Source organism: Hermetia illucens, chromosome 1, assembly GCF_905115235.1.
Source record: "Hermetia illucens chromosome 1, iHerIll2.2.curated.20191125, whole genome shotgun sequence".
Lineage (NCBI taxonomy): Eukaryota > Metazoa > Arthropoda > Insecta > Diptera > Stratiomyidae > Hermetia > Hermetia illucens.
The window spans coordinates 52557397-52579575 of NC_051849.1; the positions used below are offsets into that span (position 1 = coordinate 52557397).

Here is a 22179-nt window from a genome sequence, read left to right on the forward strand (position 1 = left end):
TTTTTCGAGAAATTCAATGTCCTTTGTCTGCATCCTGGCTCTTGAACCTATCTATTCTAACCGAATCAATTGCAGGATAATGTAACCCCAAAAAAATAGCTACTCCCACGTTTCTGATAACAATCAGCATAAGTTGTTCAATTTAGAAACACTTCCAAAGGTGCATATTTTACCGACCATTTAATATCTAATATCTCGTCTCTATCTGTACCCAATCGTAGCCAATTCTGTTAACGAGTAAAAGTTCAGTCATCCAATGTACATCAACATATGTATCCACAAGCTAACGAGTAGAAATGTTGTCCCATATCGTCACTGACAGGGCTCAGTAAACGTTGATATCTAATTCTCTATTTGAACAACCTTTGACATAAACAGAGTTCAAAAGAAAATTTGCCTGCCATTCATAACACTCCTGCACACCATCTTCCTGTACTTCCAGTACTCTGCTACAGCTCCAATACAGGATTCCAAATAAAATAGCCAAAATACCTTAGCATGCTCCCTTTTTTATATTAAATTTTCTTCCATTACAGGAATTGATAACAACTATGTACATAGGTTTCCTTGGCCTTATTTTTGCATCGTTCCTCGTGTACCTCATGGAGAAGGATGTGAACGACAAATTTAGTAATTTTGCTCAAGCCTTGTGGTGGGGTGTGGTAAGTATTACATCAGGTCGAACCTGTGTTACGTACATGCACAAGAATGTGTAATTTTTCCTATCCGTTCTCACCTTCCCTAGCATATCCTGGTCCCAGTACTTTACCCATATTATCCTAGTTTTCAGAGCTCACCTTGTGACACGAAAATTTGTAGTATTCCTAGAAAAATCCAAACGACCAAAACATTGGTGACAAGATCCATATGCCTCCTTACACCACCGATAACGAACAGGCTCTCCTGGCAAATATAGTACATAACGTAACCAGTGGAATTGAGAAGGAAAGCTACCCAACGCATACAAAAAGTCACAGTGAAAATTATCCACTTAACATATTGAACAAATAAAGAAAGACTCCTTGTGGGTTTCGGTGTAATATTAGCTACGAGAAAAGTGACAAATGTAACGGTTCCCACACACGTTGCATGTATAAATCCTTATCGTTGGCGCGCAAATGTTTACTTCAGCCTTCAAAGCCCACACTTGGGCTCGTAGTCCTCTCATATGTAAACATGATAGGCTTTCATTAGACGTTCTCCGAATAAGTCAACTTTCGAGGAAAACGTGTTTGAGAAAAACAATGAAAATTTTATATGAATCACACTGAGGGTAAGTGAGGGCAATCGGTTGGAAAATTTATGTAAAAAGGTGCCTTTACTAAAGAGAGAGAAGAAAAGGTCTTACCACGGAAGTACCTTCTGTCAGGAGCAGCGAGTGACAGAACCCAGCTTTCCTTTTAATACCCAGAGATACATTGAGAGAATAACTTACCCTTGTGAACCTTATTGTCGTAAATTGAGACAAACTTTATTCAAATTAAATTTTACCACCCCAATGCCGTGAAAGATGACGAAGTATCATCCAGAATTGTAAATTAAACGCCCCTTGAACTGGGACAAATGAAAGCATCCTTTTCAATTATGATAGCCCTTTTTTCAGGCTTTTACCTCTCGTTTTTAAGCTTTTTGAATTTTATTAAAAACTGGTCGCTTCTGGAAATCCCGCGATTAGCGACAATCGGGGCCTTAAATTCCAAAGGAATAATTTTCACTTTGACTTACTGTATGCTGGAATAGGTTGCCTACTATTTTGTAAAAGAATCCACTTATCAAGGTTTTCGCAAACATGACAGGTACTACCTATTTTGTATTTTCTTTCCCATCTTTTTCCACAGATAACACTTTGTACGGTCGGCTATGGAGACATGGTGCCAGAAACATGGCAAGGGAAATTGATAGCATCATTTTGTGCGCTTCTAGGAATCTCTTTTTTCGCTTTACCAGCCGTAAGTATTCCATAAAAATATGTAACGAATTTGCTTTTTGCCGTTGCGTTGTCATGTTAAGTTTATTGTTATGATGTTCCGACATGTGTAGTTGTAAGAATGGAATTTCTGTAGAATTTCAATTTTAGATACTTTGTGAATTGGGACAAATTACTGAATTAAACTGCCCTCTTCCCGTGAAATTCGCTTTGAAATTACATCCATTTAAAATATATTAGTTGTAATAAAAGTGTCAATGTTGATTTACCTGCATAACAAATGACCCATTAATAATCATTGAAATTTGACTTCCACAAAGAGGAAGATGAAAGATACTCACATTTCATATAGCAATTATACACATAATTCAAAAATTTTTGGACCTAATTTTTTATTCATAAATATAGACCTCACAATTTAAAAGATAGGTAAAATAACAGGCCTCTTGGTCGTTTCGCATTAACTTAGGCCTGATACCAATCGTGGCCTGTCAGTTGTCATCATCGCGAATTACAGGTCCATACCAGCGAAAATACCTTTCTCGCATCTTACAAAATCAAATCGCTTGCTGATGTCCTCATTTGGAATAAGACTATGGCATATTGCGTCCTAACCCAGCAAATTTGTCTCCATTACCGCGAGGAATCGTCCATTGTCATAAATATTCGGCCAGCACTCAGAACCATAGAGGAGGACAGTCCGGATGACACTGTGGTCAACTTTGGACGTTCGCTAATGTGTCGTTCGCTAGTTGTCAAAGTCATCTCAAACTAATTGCGCTAACGCCTAAAGCAATTTCATAACGCAGTATGCCATTAGCTGATAACAAATCTAAATCACCCAGTTCCCCGCAGTTCGTTGTCAATGACAATGCGCGCATTAGGCAGCCATTCCACTTTTGTTCATGTTCAGTTTTTTTGTGCGACGCTAGAAGAATATCATTTGCATAGAGCAGTTTGCAGCGTCTGTGGCGCGCTTCACATTAAATGTCCTGTATGATAATATCCTCGATAACACCAACAAGTCGGGAAACCGGAAGCTGGACGCTTCAGGTACGAAAGGTTTTGTGGCTTTCTTAGTACGTAGCACGTAATATATCCATATATTATGTGAGAGTATCCACTTTCGGGTGATATTAACATTCATAGTCTTGAATTTTGAAAGAAGCAACAACTTTGATGCATTATAACTTCGTTAGTAATAGTGCGATTTTCACCAAACTTGATAAGATCATGCTCTACATTATAACCTAATTCGTGGTGCTAGGATGAACTTAAGGGGGGGTTTTGGGGCGAATTTTTAAAAATTATAGTAATATACTATTATTAACTTTATTTGAACAGATATAGGTATGGAAGGTATTTCGCAGCCCAGGTACTATACAGTGGCAGCCTCCTGATTTTTTTCAGATTTTCCGGTTGGGTGGCTTTTGAGAATGGCCCCCTTAAAGAAATGGTCACTTTCAACCCCCAACACTCCCCACCTTTCCAACAAATGTCAAAACTAAGAGCGGCTTTGAAAAGTACTAACCGAGACCTTTAATTTAATGCCCCACATGACTATATTTGATGAAAAAAAATTTTACACCCTCCTTTTGCATGTATGGGAACCCCCCCCCCCCCTTGAATTCGACGTAACAGGATGTAACTCATTGTATGCGTGAACGTTCACAGTTCCCACCTTCGTACCAAATTTGGTGTGAATCGCTATAACCGTCTCCGAGAAAAATGGGTGTGACGGACAGACAGACAGACCGACAGTAAACCGATTTTAATAAGGTTTTGTGTTTACACAAAATCTTAAAAATAAGTGGTGAAAGGATGCTTTCTTGAAAAAATCCTAAAGAGACCCGAAGAAGTGTAAATATGCCTACCATATTGCCAAGTTTAATTTTTTGATCCCGTCTTTCGCGAGGCCCAATGTATACTAGATGAATTTGCGAGGCACATGATCACACGCTTTTTCTAGGTCAAGAAATACAATTAGGTTTCTCCATGCGTAACTCCTAGAGTATATTTCATCAATAGGTCCACAATCCCTGGCATGCGTAGTTTGGTTCACGGTAATTTCAACTTAGAAACTGTTGACAACTTTATATAACTCCTTAGGTGTACAAATATTGAATAATAGAAGTGAAGTTGACGAAATAGAACGCCGAATTCAGCTCGCTAATAGAACCTTCTACTGGGTCCTGTTATGAGTACACAGCCTGTGCTATGCTACGGATGTGCAACATGCACCATTATATAAGGGTAGGTAGGTATCAGTGGCCGCTCCGAGGAGCCCAATTAGCGCTTTGGTGCGCCGTTTTGATGCCACAAACTCCTAAGACCGTGACTGTTGTTATGGGATCAGGGAAGCAGAGTCCAGCCGGCTCGGATCTTCAGAGCCAGCCCGTAGCATTCACGAAGGAAAGCAGCTCTCCGATCCTGCAGCTATAAATCTCTCTGAGGTCCCCAAAGAATGGGCAATCGCAGAGAAAGTGCATGAGGGTTTCCCTTCCTTCTCCCCAGCTTCGGCAATGCGAGTTGTAGGGTATGCCGAGCCTAGCGGCATGGTCCCCTATGGGCCAGTGCCCCGTGCAGACCGCCGTAATCTTGAATGCATTTGCACGCGTCTGACACAGGAGCTCTCGTGATCGGGCTATGTTATAAGCGGGCCAAATTCTCCTTGACTTGGCACAGCTTGTAAGCGTTCGCCATCTCAGGCCCGCGGCTGCTAGGTAGTGCGAGTAGACTCCGCCCCCGACAGCCGCCAGCGGAATACCGACTGTATTCCCCGAGGGACTGCCAAGAGCAGAGCCTTACCTGGCCAATCCGTCAGCCCGCTCATTCCCCTCTATGTTCCTATGCCCGGGAACCCAGAGGAGAGTGACCTTGAGCGTGCCGCCCAGATGGTTGAGCGCGTCTTTGCACTGCCCCACCAGCCAGGAAGATGTCGTCGTTGAGTACAAGGCCTTGATGGCCGCTTGGCTGTCGGCTATGTTACGCTTGGGGCTCGAATCACGCTCCAGCCATCGACAGACTTCCAATATCGCCAGTACTTCCGCCTGGAATACACTGGCGAAACCTGGAAAACCATACGACTTGGATACACCGTGTGTATTTGAGAAAACCTCCGCCCCGACTCCATAGGCCATCTTTGATCCGTCCGTAAAGAAGACCGTGTCATCCAGGTCTTCCACTTTGCCCTGGTTGGAAGGTCCACAGCAAAGTTTCTCGTGAAGTTCAGCTTGCGTGTGACATAGTCCGTGAGGGATGCCCAGATTTCTGGAGGTATTTCATCCAGGTTGTTGCTGTGGCAGTAGGACTTCGCTGTCCAACATCCGGACTCACGTAGTCTGACGGCGCTGCACGCTGCAACATATTTGATGTGGAGGTCTAGGGGGAGGAGATGCAGGAGTACATTGAGAGCATCTGCCGGGCAGGACTGCAGAGCCCCCGTAGCACCTGCACACGCGGTTCTTTGAATCCTATTAAGCTTCATTCTATTGTATTTCTTCGTCAAACCTGCCACCATGCAATAGAGCCGTACATCAGGATCGGACGCACTATAGCGGTGTACATCCTGAGAACCATCCACGGCCGGAGACCCCATTTCTTTGCAAAGGTTCTCTTACAGGCATAGAAGGCTATACAGGCCTTCTTAACCCTCAGTTCTATGTTCAACCTCCAATTTAGCTTAGGATCCAGGATTACACCCAGATACTTTACATTAGAGGAAATAACCAATCTTTGTTCATTCAGCCGTGGTAGATGGAATTCAGATATCCTTGTCTTGGTGGTGAATAGCATCAGCTGCGTTTTGGTTGGGTTTATGCTGGGTCCGCATCTTGCGGCCCACGGGGACACCTTTCGCAATGCTCCTTCCATGATGTCGTTCATAATGGACAGAAACATCCCTGATACTAATATCACCAAGTCGTCGGCATACTCCACCACCTTCACCCTGCTGCTCTCCAATGTACGTAAAATTTTGTCCATTACTATTAACCAGAGCACCGGTGAGATGGCGCCACCCTGGGGCGGGCCTCTGTTCACAGCACTTGTCAAGTGGTTGCCTCCCAGATCGGACTGGATTATCCTGGTACTCAGCATGGATATAATCCAATGCGTGAGATATCCCTCCAATCCAATATCGGTCAAGGCTTCCTTGATGGCATTGGTACTGACGTTGTTGAAAGCTCCCTCTATATAAGAAAGCAGCAAAGGTATACTGCTTGTATTGCAGCGACCGCTCAACCGTGCCAATTATCTCGTGGAGGGCGGTTTCTATGGATTTTCCTTTGAGGTAGGCATGCTGGGACTTAGAGAAAGGCGATCTCTCCATAATCGTCCTTAAGTGAATGTCCAGGACGCGTTCTAGGGTCTTCAGCACGAAAGAGGTCAGGCTGATTGGTCGGAAGTCCTTCGCAGACTCATGACCGCGCCTGCTCGCTTTCGGTATGAAAACCACTCGTGCGCGCCTCCAAGACTGCGGTACATATCCTAAAGTGATGCAGCTCCGGTAAATCTCAACAAGCCACAGCACAACCCCTTCCTGCTGCTTCTGTAGCATGGCTGGCATTATGCCATCTGGGCCTGGAGATTTATATGCGGAGAAGCTGTTTATAGCCCAGCCGATCCTATCCTCGGTAATTGCCGATTTGATAGTCTCGCACAGCTGGTTTTGCCGCAAACCCTCCAAGCACGGTTCTGACTCACAGTCCTCCTCGCTGGAGGGAAAGTGCGTTTGAACTAGCAGCTCCAAGGTTTCGCTAGAAGATTCCGTCCAGGAGCGTTCCGACTTTTTAAGGAAGGATGGACTCTTATGTTCCTTGGACAGAATCTTACTGACCCTCGCGGATTCACTAGTGCTTTCGATATTTTGACAATAGTCCAGCCAAGACCGCCTCTTGGCGGTCCTGATGGCCGACTTGTACTTCTTCTGGCAGTCCTTGTATGGCTGCCAGTATTTTTGCCTGTAGCAGATGTTGAAGATTTCTCTGGTCAGCTTCCTGAGACTAGAGAGATCTTCGTTACACCACGGTGGCAGGGTCTTTTTGCTGTACTTAGCAGGGCACGAGACTTTAAAGGCGGTATCAAATGCCTTCGCCAGAGCCCCGACCTTTGACTCCAGTTCGTCTGTCGTGCCAATCCTACCAATTTGCGCACCGGAGAGTTTGTTCTTAATTACTTGACCAAACTTTCTCCAGTCGATCCTGCTGGGGTCTCTAAAGGGCTTTGAGAACTCTGCGGCGAGATCTAGACTGAAGAGTATCCAATTGTGGTCAGAGAAGGATCTCTGGTCAAACACACTCCAGTCCTCCACCCTAAGAATCCCGTTGTCGGTTATTAGGGTGATATCAAGGATCTGCTCCCAACCGTCACAGTTCTCCGAGCAGGGGAAATGGAAGGTTAGTGTACTGCCCCTGTTACACACCGATAAATTTGAAGTCGTAATAAAATCAAAGAATGAATCACCTCTTTCGTTGATTTCGGAGCTGCCCCAAAGCGTATGCCTTGCATTCGCGTCGCAGTCTATCAACAGGTTGGCTTTCTTTGTTGTTATGGTGTTTGTCAGATGCTGTAGTTCTTCTGGCGGAGCTGATCGGTCATGAGCCATGTAAGCCGAGGAAATATACACGTTCTCTGCCCCCGCCTGCTCCAGCTTAACCACAACTAGGTCACTGGAACTCAGGTCCGGACACAGGAAAGCGTGCAGACTCTTCCTCGCAAGAATACATGCTCTAGGTCTATCCTGATCAGCGTCTCCTGTGCTGTGGAATAAATTAAAATATTTGCTTTGGAGCCCTTTGATGGTTTGGTCCCTTCCGACCCAGGGCTCCTCTATTAATGCGATGTCGATGTGTTCCTCTAAGAGGAAGACGAGCAGATTAGCCGAGGCGCACTCCGAGTGCTGCAGATTTATCTGCGTTACCCGCAGCATGATCTGCTTGCGTAGGGGGTTTGTCAGCCCCCGTCGGACCGTCGATCGTCATCTCCTCCAACAGCTCGTTGGCGGCGTCCATTGGATCTAGGTGGTCGTCCGGATTTGCAGAACGGAAGACTTTTACTTTGGCGTTCCTGACTCCGAACCACACTTTATAATCGACCTTTTTCAGTGCCTCCAGGCACTCCTCGTTTATGCGGAATAGTACAGGCTGGCTGTTTATCTGAGGTTCCTCCTCCTTGATAACAGCCCAGTCATCCATAGGAATCCCGGGGTTGTGAAGGCGCAGGAAATGGACGAGCTTGTCCTTCTCCATGTGGGTCTTCGGCAACCAGATGCGAGCGACCGGTCTCCTGGGAATCTCGTCGTAAGGGATGATCTTGAATTTAACGCCCTCCCAGGCATCGCTGATCTTAGCGCCACACGAACCGAGAAAGTCCTTAGTGAACTGGTCCATGCAAGCTATTACATGGAACCCACGGACCATCTGAGATGAATCAAAGTGGGGGGTGAGTCCCGGATGTTTACCTCCGGTCTCCAGGAGATGCTCATAGACCATGCCCGACGGCCTAGTCTCAACACTGGTACACACCTCCAGCATTAGTTTGCCGCTAGCAGAATTGCCATCTGCCAGCGCCGCAGGTAAGTGACTCTTGGCCACGTCGCTGAAGGGCTTCGCAGTACGTGGGCCGCCGGCTGACGGTTGCTATACAATTTCCTTCGGATGTTGTTTAGCGTCTGCGCTCTTGCCCACTCTGCTCCGCTTCTTATTTTGTTCGACCTTGTCTTGAGATCGATTGCGTTTTAGAGCGATGGGCTTCGCCTTCTGCTCGTCAGCCTAGTTGTCTAGTCCTGTTGTATTCATCAACAATCGCCTGGTATTTAGCGAGGTCTTTTTCATCCCGCTCGTCAACAGTACCGGCCTCCTTATTTTTAGCAATCGTACTGAGAATATGCATGGCCTTCTGGTACTGGCTCTTGAGCAGGACACCCGTAGACCTTCGCTTCTTAGTCGGTTTCCGGCGACCGACATTCTCGTCGGTTTTCGCTTTCGAGGGATCCCCCGACGCTGAGGGCTTCGGGTCAGGAGTACTATGTCTGGTACTCGCTACACCCAGCTTGACGACAGTGGGTTCCAGGCTGGAAGCCACTAGTCCGTCTGACGCCTTGCTCCGCGGATTTCGAAATAGAGGACGCAATCGATAGATTGTGATGGTTGGAAGAACGACATCTTCAAGGTCAAGGCTTCAAATGGGCTATAAAATCTCAATGACGACCAAGAATGCCCTTAAAAATATTTATGCTGGGGGATAGCAACTGGACGGTAATTTAAACATTATGCCGGGCTGTCTTTGTTTTTCGACATTGAAACAGTCGTGCTTTCTTTCTAGTCTGATGGTGTTCTGAACTGACCCTGAATGTTGGGTCCCTTTTTTAGACATCAACTGCAATGTCATCAGGTTTTGTCGCTTTCACGATTTCCTTCCTTTGATCGTTTCCTCAACATTGACATGAAGGTCGTGAGGGTTTAACGTAACCTACCCTACCCTACCATGTAAGTATAATCCCAGGGTCGTCTTGGGACATGGATTGATTTGGAGACTACTATCAGAGACTCGCCGTGACTGGTAAAAATGTACCAGTTTAAGCTGAGTCTTGCACTCAGCATTCAAAGCCTCTACGGCAACTAAGGAGTACGGTACTCGAGATGTACAGCGCAATTTCACGCTTGAGCTTATAAGGGCCTCTGCCCACCATGGAACTCCGACAAGGTTTTCACCTAGGACATATGCTCTCGGAGGTCATCCTGGTTTCTATAGTACCAGACAACCTTCGGTGAGGCTTCGTGGCAGGAACCAGACTCAGTTCTGATCGCCCTCCTCGAGTACTCGGGGCGGTACTTCCCATCGGGTTGATTGGAATTATCTCAATGCGGAGAACCAATCAACTACCACATTGCCTACAAAACATCACATGAAAGATCACAAGACAACATTAACACAAAATACAAGGAGCTAGTGGCTTTGCACCCCGGCCACTATGGCGATTCGCTCATCATACTGCAGATGAAGCAGCGTCGATGAACTCCCTCCATCACCGGAAGGTAGTACTTGGGTTTACATTAGTATGCTAGCCAGGAACTGACTAAAATCGAACATACCATTCACTACGTAACTGCCCATGTTGTCTAAATTGCAGTTGTCACAGTGCGCTAAAAAGTCACAGAGAGCATGAAAGTAGTCCCCTGAGTAGGCTCCACACAGATCACAATCCTAACTAGAGGCAATGTTCCACAAGAAGAGAAACTTATTCAATACATCATCATCCGTCAGGGGAAAGCCGATCTTAAACCCAAAAAGTACGACAGAACTTCTTCTTGCAAGCGCACTTTTAACGTACTCGTATGTGACCCGATTTTTTCCACCTTCGTTTCATCTAAGCATGTAATCTCGTCTAAGAAGCTTTCGACGGCAAATTGTCCTAACCCGTCCACCTGACCCGCAGTAATTAATCAGTTTATACCAAAGGTACGCCCCTCCTAACCTTTAAGCCGTTGCACGCCACACTTCTTCAAAATCTAGAGGAGGAGCCCGCAATAATACCTGCATGACGTTGGTAGAAATCGCGATATACGTAGAACAGGCAAGGAAAAGTTCCACATATATGGAAGTAGCAGCTCTGCTGCTAACACCTCATTGGCACCTCGTCACCCGCCTCAAGATACATACCAATTTGATTAAACGCGTCCTAAGCTCGGTCAGAGTCCAGTGCATGTGGTCCACCATTGTGACTCCCAAATGTGCCACTTTCTGCCGGCATTTCAAATTCATTCCGTAGATTTCAGCAACATCGTGAAAGTTCCGGACACTGTGAAGACCGCGCGGTGTTGTGCCGACTTTTTTTCGAATATCGGCAGCGCTTGTCAAAGCGGAGGATGAGCAAATTCTTTCCTTGAAATCTACTCGGAGTATTGTCGCCATCAGTCCTTCGCGGCTCGTCGCGCGGAGAGCAAACTACCCCTTAATGGGGCACAGCGCGCCAACCACGCCTAACTGCTTTGATTCACGGTTCTCTGAAATTCGCCTCAATTCCACCCTTCCCGAGACGTCGGACCAGTCCTTCCGACTTCTTTTCCAAGTGGGTCCAAATATGTTCCTGGCAATACCAATGATAACGTTCATCAGGTGGTTGTGGAGATCATTTATCGATTCATCAACTTCAGGACTTCCGTTAGCTGCGGTTGTTGCACCACTCATTTCGTCCATATAGAGTTTGCCTAATTGTTAGAGGGGATTTGAGGTGGTGTTGTTATTCCGAAGGATACAGAACGGAAACAAGCCTTTTCTGTATCGATCAAGGCTTCGATCACCCTCTTATTTCACTCTCTGAAAAAAGTTACGAACTCCCAGGGTTCTGTATAAATTGAAGTAGCAGTTCTGCAGAAACTCCAACAGCTGCCATTAATATCTCATTGATGACAAAGGAAATTTCTTTTTTATTGGGATGGTAGTCTGTATCCGTACTTTACGGTTACGGAACCATTTCATCCACCAAATACGAATCTTCACTGGTTGTAATACGGATAACAACAGCGGTGAAGTGTTCTTCGCAACTCTTTAGTTGCTCGTCATTGTAAATATTAACGTTCCCTACAGAGCCATTAAAAGATTTGGGACCAAATGGAAACTGACCTTATGCAAGCTTTGTATTCAAACAATGTGCCACCAATAACGATTCAGTGAAAGCTGCACAAATCCACAAACCGCCCACCTTTATCGTTGCGGTCAGGGTTTCCCCATCACATGTCCAAGCAAGGTGTTATCGCAGCCCACCTTGCCATTCACGTCTCCTATCACGAACACGGCATCATCATCTTTAGGAAGCCTTTCTGAACTACGTGTAATTGCTCATCGAAAGCATTCTTTGCCACTATGTGGAAAATCTCCATTGGTGCATAATACTGTACAATTGTGATGCTCATTAATCTGGGCCAAAATCGTCCAGTAAAGAGTGTGCCTTGCGGTAGCCGAATTTACGTCTGGTACCACTTGACTTTCTAGAGTACAATAGTCGAGAGCCGCTAGAAGGAGAGTATTCTCCAACGTCACAATCTTCCAGCTTTTTTTCACCGATTCTCTGACAAATCTCTACAAGTTCCTCCTCAGTTCCGCAGGTATTGTGTCGACGTCCCATGCCTGTCTATGTTTTTTGCGGTCCCCTTTAACCCGGGAGAGGAGCGGCATGACAATATCTAAAAGAAGATGCGGCATCTCACTTTTGGTGCTCCCCCTCTCATCTTCTCTGTAGCCACCCTGCACGCTGTTCCCCAGGGATTTTGTTTTCATTCTGGCCTCCCATTATCATCTCTCTGAGTGAATCCTCTTCACACTTTTTTACGGACCAGCCCGAATTTCCCGCTCCATATGACCCGTATTCGATCTGGAGGAAAAATGCCTGATGGTCGTTATGTGCATAATCCTCACTGGCAAACCAAACCATTCTCATCGCCAATGTAATACTAGTAGATGTCCGGATGGCTCAAGTGGTTAGAGCGCTGGGCTGTCGTAGCAGAAGGTCACGGTTCAAATATCACTGGTGGCAGGGGGATTTGTTATCATGACTAGATGTCGGATACCAGTCCACTCAGCTGTGAATGAGTACCTGAGTCAAATCAGAATAATAATCTCGGGCGAGCGCAATGCTGACCACACTGCCTCCTACAGTGTACTGTAGTGTAGCGTTACGGTCTTTAATGAAGTGCTCTAACACACTTCAAGGCCCTGATCCAATATGGATTGTTGCGCCAACAATTATTATTAATGTAGCACTTACATATATTAGATACACTATTGAGTCCGCCCATGCCCTACGAAACTTGCAAGCACCAAGTTTAACTCCGCGAAAGCCCCGAGCAGGATACGGCCACTGGCGTTCCAAGTTCGACTGCTCCAATCCAGGATACCATCCATATAGATCCAAAATAGATTCGCGTGTGCGATGTCTTGCCGAAAGCTCCTTCGATATCCAAGACAGTGCTATTTCTTTTGTTTCTATGGCTTCCCGTAGTACATCCGTCAGCTGATACAGAGCAGTTTCAGTTAACCGTCCCGCCCGGTAAGCGTGTTAACATTGTCACTCTAATACAGTTGTCTATGACCTTCTTCACCGTTTGAGTACGAATGATGTTAGGCAAATTGGTCTGAAAGATTAAAGATGAAAAGGATCATTTTTAACCGCTTTTGGAATAAAGACCACTTTTGCCCGCTCCATGCCTTCGGTATATATCCCACGGTTATGCTGCCCCTTACCACCCTCAGAAGAGACTCCAAGATGATTTCTAGGTCTCAATGGATTGGAAAGATGCCACTGAAATCACCCGGAGATTTCAGTGGTCTAAAAGTTCCCACTGACCTTACCCTAGCTTCCGAATATACCTTTTTTTGCTAGTTTCTAGTTCTCCTTTCTTCCCCTTTTATTCGTTGTTGGGGTGTCAAGCAGAAAAGTTGTTGCCTTCCCCTTGCTTGGCCCCGTTTTATATAAGAAACAAAATCTTTCATACCTGAAGCATCCAACTTTTAGTTCCCCGACTTGTTTTACTAGAGATAACTGTCAACCTATTATCATGGGAGACACTCCCATGTTCTGTGCAATTTCCAGCGGCTTCTTTGTTAAGTCTATATTGACCGTTTCTTTTAAAACATTGTTGCAAATTACAGTTCTGGTTTCCGAAGTGATTTTTCAGTACTGAAGTCTATGCACTATGTCTCAATTCGAATTCACAAACGGAGGGAGTCTGAGTTTCACCCTTTTATATCACGATAAACAATTACTAGAAATTGGGAGACTTGATTTTTGAGGCAGCATTATTCCAATGCCTTCCTTGGAAATTGTGCTTACAATTATCGCAGGTGAAGCATTTGTATGGTGGTGGTTTACCTGGGCTACTTTAGAGCTTCTCCTCCAACATGGCACTTGCAGATGATGTGCTGCCCGCTTTGAGCCTTAATAGGACTAGGTCGACATTGTCCAACCTTTCCTTAATTATCAAATAACAGGTTCGCCTCCTTACTCGCTCTTGCCCTTGCATCCTCTATAACCCCCACGATACCTTCAAGGATATAGGAAGAACTATCACCCAATGTATTCCCCGAGACACCCTTCTTAGGTTTATCCTTATGTACGTGCACTAACTAATATGGCACTTATTGTTTTTAATTGCCACCTGAAGTTGATCATGGCCCTTGATCGTCAGCGGTTTTACTTTGCCTTCTGCTTTGCATTTGAACACCCTCTTCCTCATTTGAAGCGATAATGAGATTTATAAACTTCTCAATCACCGTCATTGCGACTTTGGGAAAATATGTCTGCCCCTGGCTATCAATCCCCAGGACATGTGGACACTTTTCCTCCCGTTCAGGGAATGGGTTTTTCAATGATTCCACCGTTTCCTATGTCGCGCAGTCCACCGGTATCAGACCTAGTTGAGAACGTATGCCGCCAAACGCTCACTCGTCCGACCATAAGGTTTTCGATCATTTCTTGCTTCTCAAGACTAAAATGATCTAGGTTGAATAGCTGGTCGGATATCTTTCACCATTCCTACCTCTTTCCCTAACTTACCTGAAGTTTTTTCTGTCTTAGGTTCAGGTTTCTTAGAAGCATTCCCCCCATTTTTTTTTAAGCTGATCAGAGCCGTTTATTTGCATCCTGAGCTTTTTGAGGTCCTCATCCGACTTTTGAGGTCCTCATCAGACTCGCTTTTACAGGTTCCTACCTTCTGATTACAGATTTTTATTGGTTGCGGTTCTCGCAGCGGGTCAACGTTTAGCTCCGACGACTGAATTCCCAGCCTACTTCCTCTTGATTTTTATCAAGTGCTTTATTATTATTCTGTTTATTGTTCACCGTACTCATTTAAATCCAATGATTTTCGGTCAGCCATCCCATAACTGATGCCCATGCCAACGGTCTACGACAAGGGGATGCCCTATTATGCGTCTTCTTTAACCTGGCCCTCGAGAAAGTGATCCGCGATGCTGATGTAAATTCAAGAGGTACGATCTCTTTAAGTCCACCCAACTACTGGCCTATGCTGACGATATTGACATCATGGGAAGAACGAACCGAGACGTACAGACTGCCTTCATCCAGATCGGGCAGGCGGCGTGAGTTCTTGGGCTGCACATCAATGAAGGCAAGACAAAATATATGGTGGCAACGTCAGCACTGAAGACGAACCAACCAACAACATCAAACCACACTGGTCGAACAGGAAGAATAAGGATAGGAGAATACAACTTTGAGACCGTTGACAATTTCTCCTATTTAGGGTCGAAAATCACAACCGATAACAGCTGCGATGACGAAATCCGAGCACGGTTGTTGTCAGCCAACAGACCCTATTTCAGCTTACAGGGACTGTTCCGCTCGAAACGTCTCACAATAGGGTCAAAGCTCTTACTGTACAAGACTATGATCTTGCCAGTCCTCATGTATTCCTCGGAAACTTGGGTTCTTAGCAAGAAAAATTGCGAACTCTTGGCCGCGTTCGAGAGAAGAATCCTCCGAAGAATTTTTTTTGGCTCCCTACATGAGGATGGACGATTCCGTAGACTACACAATGACGAAATCTATGAGCAACACCATGACCGTCCGGTTGTGGATAAAATCCGGCGCAATAAGCTACGGTGGGCGGGTCACTTAATCCGTATGGATGAGGATGATCCCACCCGGAAAGTCTATATCTATGGTAGAAAAAGAAGACGAGGCAGACCGTTCCTAAGATGGAGCGATGGCGTAGGCCGAACGCCAGACAGCTTTTAGGGATATCGAATTGGTGGACCTCGGCGCAAAACCGAGATGGCAGTTCCTTATTAAGACAGGCCTAGACCGGATACCGGTTGTTGCGCCGTTGATGATGATGATGATGCCATAACTATCAATTGTGCTGTTAGGTCAGGCTTACTATTTGATGCCACCAAGCACCAGTAAGGCTCCACAATATGCAGCCGGTATCGAGGGACCCCAAAATGGCCAGTTTCTCCAACTCGCGCGATAATTCCAAAAATATAAACTGGAAATTCTGGGCCTAAGTGAAGTTAGACGATGAAAATCTTGAGAGTACTCCTCTCCCCCTTTCGGAAATGTGCTTTTGTTCTCTAGGAACCCAAGTGGTAGCAGACACGAATTTGGTGTCGGATTGACGGCTACTGTAAGGCGCTCTTTTGCAAGATTCCAGTCCAGGTTAAGGAGCACCACAATTCTACAGTGCAATGCAACAACGGAGACTGATATAGTGCAGAACGATGCCTTCTATGACCAATACCGGCAGTTGAAGAGAGGCTTCCTAAAGGTAAAATCGTGGTCGTGACGGGCTTTCTGAATACCAACACGGTCTTGCCGACCGGCTATCGTAACGCTAGTAGTAGTAGACTTGTGGATTTCTGCAACTTCCACCGCCTTGTCATTGGTGGCGCATTGTTCTAGCACAGAACTTGCTATAACCTCAGTTGGGTTTCAACACTGACACCGTAAAAGCAATCAGATTTTGCCATCTACAGTAGAGTTAAGACCTATCTTGCAGTGATTTCAAAAGTGTATATCAGATCACGAAAGAGCTTGCATGTGGTCGGAAATCTTTCGATGGTCCTGTGAAGGACATCAACGGTCGACTTCTCATCCATGATGACGAGCAGCTAAAAAGGTAGCAGGAACCCTTCAACTCGGTTCTTAACCGTACCAGAACCGATGAAGGTCCGCCTCTTATGGATGACGGTCTCCTACTGCTGCTACTTTCACTCATACGTAAATATTGCGAATCCACGACCTTTGGCAGATAGTAGAGATCCATTTTCCTTGCCTTGTCGAAAATCTGGAAATGCAATTATCTCAACACGAAGCCCAATAAGTTGGGACTGTTCTGCGCTAATTTTCTTTCTGTATTGGTATATAGGAGTAGCATATATAGGAAGCCTCCAAACCTTGCTGAACACTTGTCTGCAACGTATCATTCTAGAACCCTGGGCTAATTCCATTTCAAACAAAGGACTTGGTCGACGCATACACCTGTCACCATTGGACGATGTGATTGGAAGGTGGAAGTGGCAACAGATAGGCCACACATTAAGGAGGGACGACAATTACATTGCTGGCTACGGCATGTAGTGGAACCCACTCTTCCAAGATGACTGAATGATAGGTCACCCCAAGAGCACTTGGCGCAGAACAGTAGGGGAGAAGTTTGGGAGTCTTCTGAGAGAGTCGAAGCGTATTGCAGCGAACTGTGGCGCTAATGTATGATTGACGTGCTATGATCCTGCAAGAGGTGAACAACCACCGTATATTAAAAAAATCAAGGTAAACAACGTTCTTTCTACTGATAAAGAATGTTAAATTCACAAAAAGGCTTACCTGATCAGGAACCCCTTCAAGTTAAGGCCGATTTCCACTAATGTCGTCTGTATGATAAATCTTCATGATCAGCGGAGAGAACAACTACCACTGTCGTCAGAAATTTCTCCCCTACAAAATGTGGTTCTACTAAGCAATGAAACCCACTTTCCTGAAATGTCCTGGAGAGAGTTGCAACATGTTGCCATGAATAGTGTTCTTCCCAGAGGCAACGATATTAAAAAATAGTTCAAAGTTTGCATACGAAATTTGCGATTGGCTTGAAGCTCCTTCATTCTACCCAAATATATTAAAAGTTATTATGGACATGGACTAGCTAGGTGATCTCTCAAAAGGGATTTAAACAAAAAAGGAGAATTGATCCAATAATTCGAACAGTTTTTTTCGATTAGTGAACCGAAGGCCAAATTTTCTGTGCTTGTGAAGCAAAGTTTATCAAAACCGCCAAAGTCTAATCTTCCTATTCATAATAGAAATCCAGTACTCTTGGAAGCAGCTCAGTCACCTGTAAAAGCTTCGCATGCAACCTACTCAATGCCAAACAATTCTACCGTTAACGCGAAATTCAAAGTAATCCTTTATCCATTCATTCAGTCAAATCTACTCCAAACATACACACGAAATATAACGTTTCACTCCCTTCCAACTGAATAGATGATATGAATACCCAAATCCTGTTTTTCATGTAGTCATGGAGGGACAACCTGCTTAATTAAAAGGAACCCCGAACCAACAAGCTTCTGCACACTAAACCCAAATCGGGAACATAGAATTCAGAGATTTCACTTCAGTGACACAAATGAATGGTTTACCTTTCCCGAGGCTAACTGCAGGATTAATAAGCTCTTTCACTGAGGTTGTACCACTTATTCTCCCCACAAGGATGAAGCCATTCATAAAAACCAGGAAAAAGAATTGAAAAAGTAGCAGATTTGGCTTTCTTCCTGTACGCAACATGTCGGATAAAAGGATAGGCACCTAGCATGCATCGTCCTACTAACCAACTCTGCATTCAGTTCAGCACCCCAAGTGCAACGTTGAAAAGAACAGAAACGTTCACTGAGAGACGGTGTCGGCAGATAGGATTTAGACTACAGCATCTTGTGGTTGACCAGGAGTGCTGAATTGAAGGGGTGCATTGTTTTCGGAATACCTGAACAATGGTTGGCCGGATTGCATTGTTTTGTTGCGTTGCTTATTGTTTGCTTCTCGGATATGATGATCTGGGAGTCAGGGTGTATTGTTCGGGATGACTCCAATAGGATGGAAATTGTTCAGTCAAGTCCTTGCTGCAGGAGCGAAGAAGAATTATGGCTGGCTGCTTCTCCATGGTCATATGTGAAAAGTCATGTGCGAGATATAATGTCGCTGGATTAATTTCATCAGTCTATCTAGAGTAAATGAATAAATCCCAAAAAATTCTACATCATTTCAGGGAGTTGTTTTTAGTTGCTGCTCCTGTTCATTTAGTATAAGTCTAAAAAAATGCTGGAACTTTTTTATTTTCGACTTTGTTGGAACTTTCCTTTGGACGAACTTGATCACAATCTAGGTTTGCTGTAAGAAAGCAATATCTTTGACTTTTAACTTTGTTTTTGTCGACTTAGTTCAATTAGCTTCCATATCCAATCCATGCTCCTCTCTGTTTTCCTTGCGCACAATGACCTAGTTATGGTCCTTACATAAAACTCATAATTTTCATATAAATTTCTAATTTAAATGCAAGCACCCGTATGGTACAACAGCCAAGCCCTTGAGAGCACAATCTCTCCAGGATATGAGTATTTGATTTCTTTGCGAAAAGATACTTAAACTGCTCAAGGATTCAAGTAGTGAATATCTCAATGTTTTAGAGATTTCGTGTACCTGACGTCTTGAAGATGCAAACTTTCATGGGCTCTTCACAGTATATGAGCTCTTCAAAATGCACTTACAAGGATATGCATACACGCCTTTGTGCATGCATATATATATTCTACTACATTATAATAAAAGTATTTTGTTCAGGTAAAGTGCAACGACAAATTAGCAGGAAATTAAATTTTCTCCAAAGATTTACAATTTTCAACCCAGTGTTGGGAAACGAATATTTTTTGAAACAACTTGTTTATTTTATTGCGTCTTTTTGGGATAGGAACTAACAGTTTCAGTTTCTCCTCTATTTCCCAAGGGGGTTAGGGCGAAGGCTAGTCCTCCTTTATACTATATCACCTACTGTCGAATTTAACGTTTTTTATATGGCAAGGTGCATGGACGATCATTCGCATTGGGCTGTATACAATAACTCGATATTAGACGTGCACGCTAAACCTCAGAACCCATCCCGGTCGTCGTCATCGACGCACAGTAACCCATTTCAGGCCTTGGCCTTCAGGATGTGCTTCCTCCAACCATCTTGATCCATCAATCACGACATCCAATTTTGAAACCCGAGCGGTGATGCGCTGAATTGCTACCGGTCTGCGTTCTTCTGCCCTCTCTTCGAGTATCCTTTAAGGTATTCGAATGTTAGCATGCCGAACGTGGCCAGCCGATTGCAACTCCGGAATTTCAAATATTTGGTACAACTCATGGTTCTCTCTGATTCACCATTTTTCATCATCAAGGGCACAACAACCGGTATCCGGTCTAGGCCTGCATTAATAAAGAACTTCAAACACTCCGGTTTTACGCCGAGGTCCACAAATTCAATATCCCTTAAAACACTGGCCATCGGTCGTGATATTCGACCCTAGATACGAGAAATTTTCAACTATCTCAAAGTTGCAGTCGCAGGTTGGTCGACTGGTATCCGACTTTAAATCACGATACAAATCCAACTGCCACCAGTGAGATTTGAACCGCGACCTTCCGTACGCCAGCCTTGCGCTCTAACCACCCGACTATCCGGGCACTTCGTCTAGCCTTCATTAATGTGCAGCCCCAGATCTCGCGTCACTTCCTCGATCTGGATGAAGACTGTACATCTCGGGTTGTTCTTCGCATGATGTCGATATCGTCAGCGTAGGCCAGTAGTTGGGTGGACTTAAAGAGGATTGTACCCCTCTGATTTACCTCAGCATCACGAATCGCTTTCTCCAGGGTCAAGTTGAAGAGGACGCATGATAGGGCATTCCCTTGCCGAGAGTGATCCTGCTGCCTTTATCTGGCCCCGCGCATTGATCAGGGTTAGCTTAGTCAGTCTTATTAATTTCGTCGGGATACCGAATTCTCTCTTGGCAGTGTACAATTTTACCCTGGCTATGCTATCATAGGCGGCTTTAAAGTCGATGAACAGATGGTGCAACTGTTGTCCATATTCCAACAGTTTTTCCATCGCCTGCCGCACCGAGATCTGATCTGTTGCTGATTTGCCTGGAGTGAAACCTCTTTGGTATGGGCCAATGATGTTCTGGGCGCATGGGGCTATCCGGCCTAGCAAGATAGCGGAGAATATCTTATTGATGGTACTCAGAAACGTGATACCTCTATAATTGCTGCACTGTGTGATATCTCCCTTTTAATGCATGAGACAGATAATGCCTCGTTGCCAATCGTCAGGCATTGATTCGCTGTCCCACACCTTGAGCATAAGTTGATGAACCACTTGGTGTAATTGGTCGCTTCAATATTTAACCAATTCGGCTCTAATTCCATTGGCTTATGGTGACTTATGGCCACTTATGCTTGGTGGTCGCAGCATTTGTTCGTCGTCTTCAGTTGGCGGGACCTCCAACTAGCTGGTATTTTGGTTGTTGAGTAGTTCTTCAAAATAACCAAACCCATCGCTTCAATATGCGCATTCAGACGGAAATCGGGAAATCCCCTCTTTCTCTCAGCGGGATGAGCATCGAAGTGTTTTAGGCTTCATCCCACTAACTTGTTGGTAAAACTTGTGCACCTGGTGCGATTGCTTCCTGTACTTTCCGAGTTCGTAGACCTGTTGGTTCTCCCAAGCTTCCTTTTCCCGTCTGTAGTCACTTATCCGCTCGGCGGAGTTATGGCTAGATATATGTGGCTGCCCGCTTTCTTTGAGAATGCAATATTACTTGGTATGTAGCATCCTTCCGTACCATTCTAGCTTACATTCATCGTCAAACCAGTCGTTCCGACTTTTCTTGCGGCTGTGGCCAAGTATATTTGTGGCCTTGTCAATGACAACGCCCTTCAGGCGGTTGTGAAGATCATTTGTTGATACTTCATCTCCAGAACATCTGTTAACTGCGGCAATTGTGGCATTCATTGCCTTCTTATAGGTGTTACCGAGGGCTGTCTTGTGAATGGGATCAGTATTCACTCTGACCTCATTGTGAGAAGGGATTTTAGATGGTGTTGTAATTCGAGCTCGAAGCATTATGCCAACGAGATAATGATCCGAGTCTATATTGGCCTCCCTATATGTTCTGACATTCATCAAGGCTGAGAGATGGCGGCGTTCAATAAGCGCGTGGTAAATTTGGTTGAAAGTGCTCCCATCTAGGCAGGCTAATGTATGTGTGTGGACCGCTTCCGCGCAAACCAGGTACTTCCAACAACCATTTCGTGCGATACTGCTAACTGAATAATCCGCAGTCCGTTATCATTGATATCCCTGTGTAAGCTATAGGAGAAAGCATATCGCCTGAATACGAGCCCCGTCCCTACTTGACTGTTCAAATCTCCAAGTATGATTTTGATATCATACTTGGGACAGGCTTAGGGATTCGCTCAACTGCCTCGGAGAGGTATCCTTCTCCGACTCTGCAGTCTTCTCTGTTGAAGCGTGAACATTTATGAGGCTTATATTTCTAAGCTTGCCTGGCAAACGCATAGTGAATAGCCTTTTGCTTATAATTTCAAAACCGATAACAGCAGGTTTCAGTTTTTGACTGTCTAAGAAACCTACTCCGAGCACATGGTTTACAGGATGGCCGCTATAATATATCGTGTA

The 22179-nt window shown here is 44.9% G+C and overlaps 1 protein-coding gene across 7 annotated transcripts in view; it reads left to right on the plus strand.

Annotated features, from left to right (window-relative positions):
- The window catches only part of LOC119647112 (potassium voltage-gated channel subfamily KQT member 2), a 1176525-nt gene that overhangs the window by 1034447 nt on the left and 119899 nt on the right, over positions 1–22179 (plus strand). For all 7 annotated transcript variants that reach the window (XM_038047893.1, XM_038047892.1, XM_038047894.1 and 4 more), the window contains 2 exons: positions 537–662; positions 1839–1949. In XM_038047893.1, coding sequence (XP_037903821.1) covers positions 537–662; positions 1839–1949 — 237 coding nt within the window. The remainder of the gene's footprint in view (positions 1–536; positions 663–1838; positions 1950–22179) is intronic.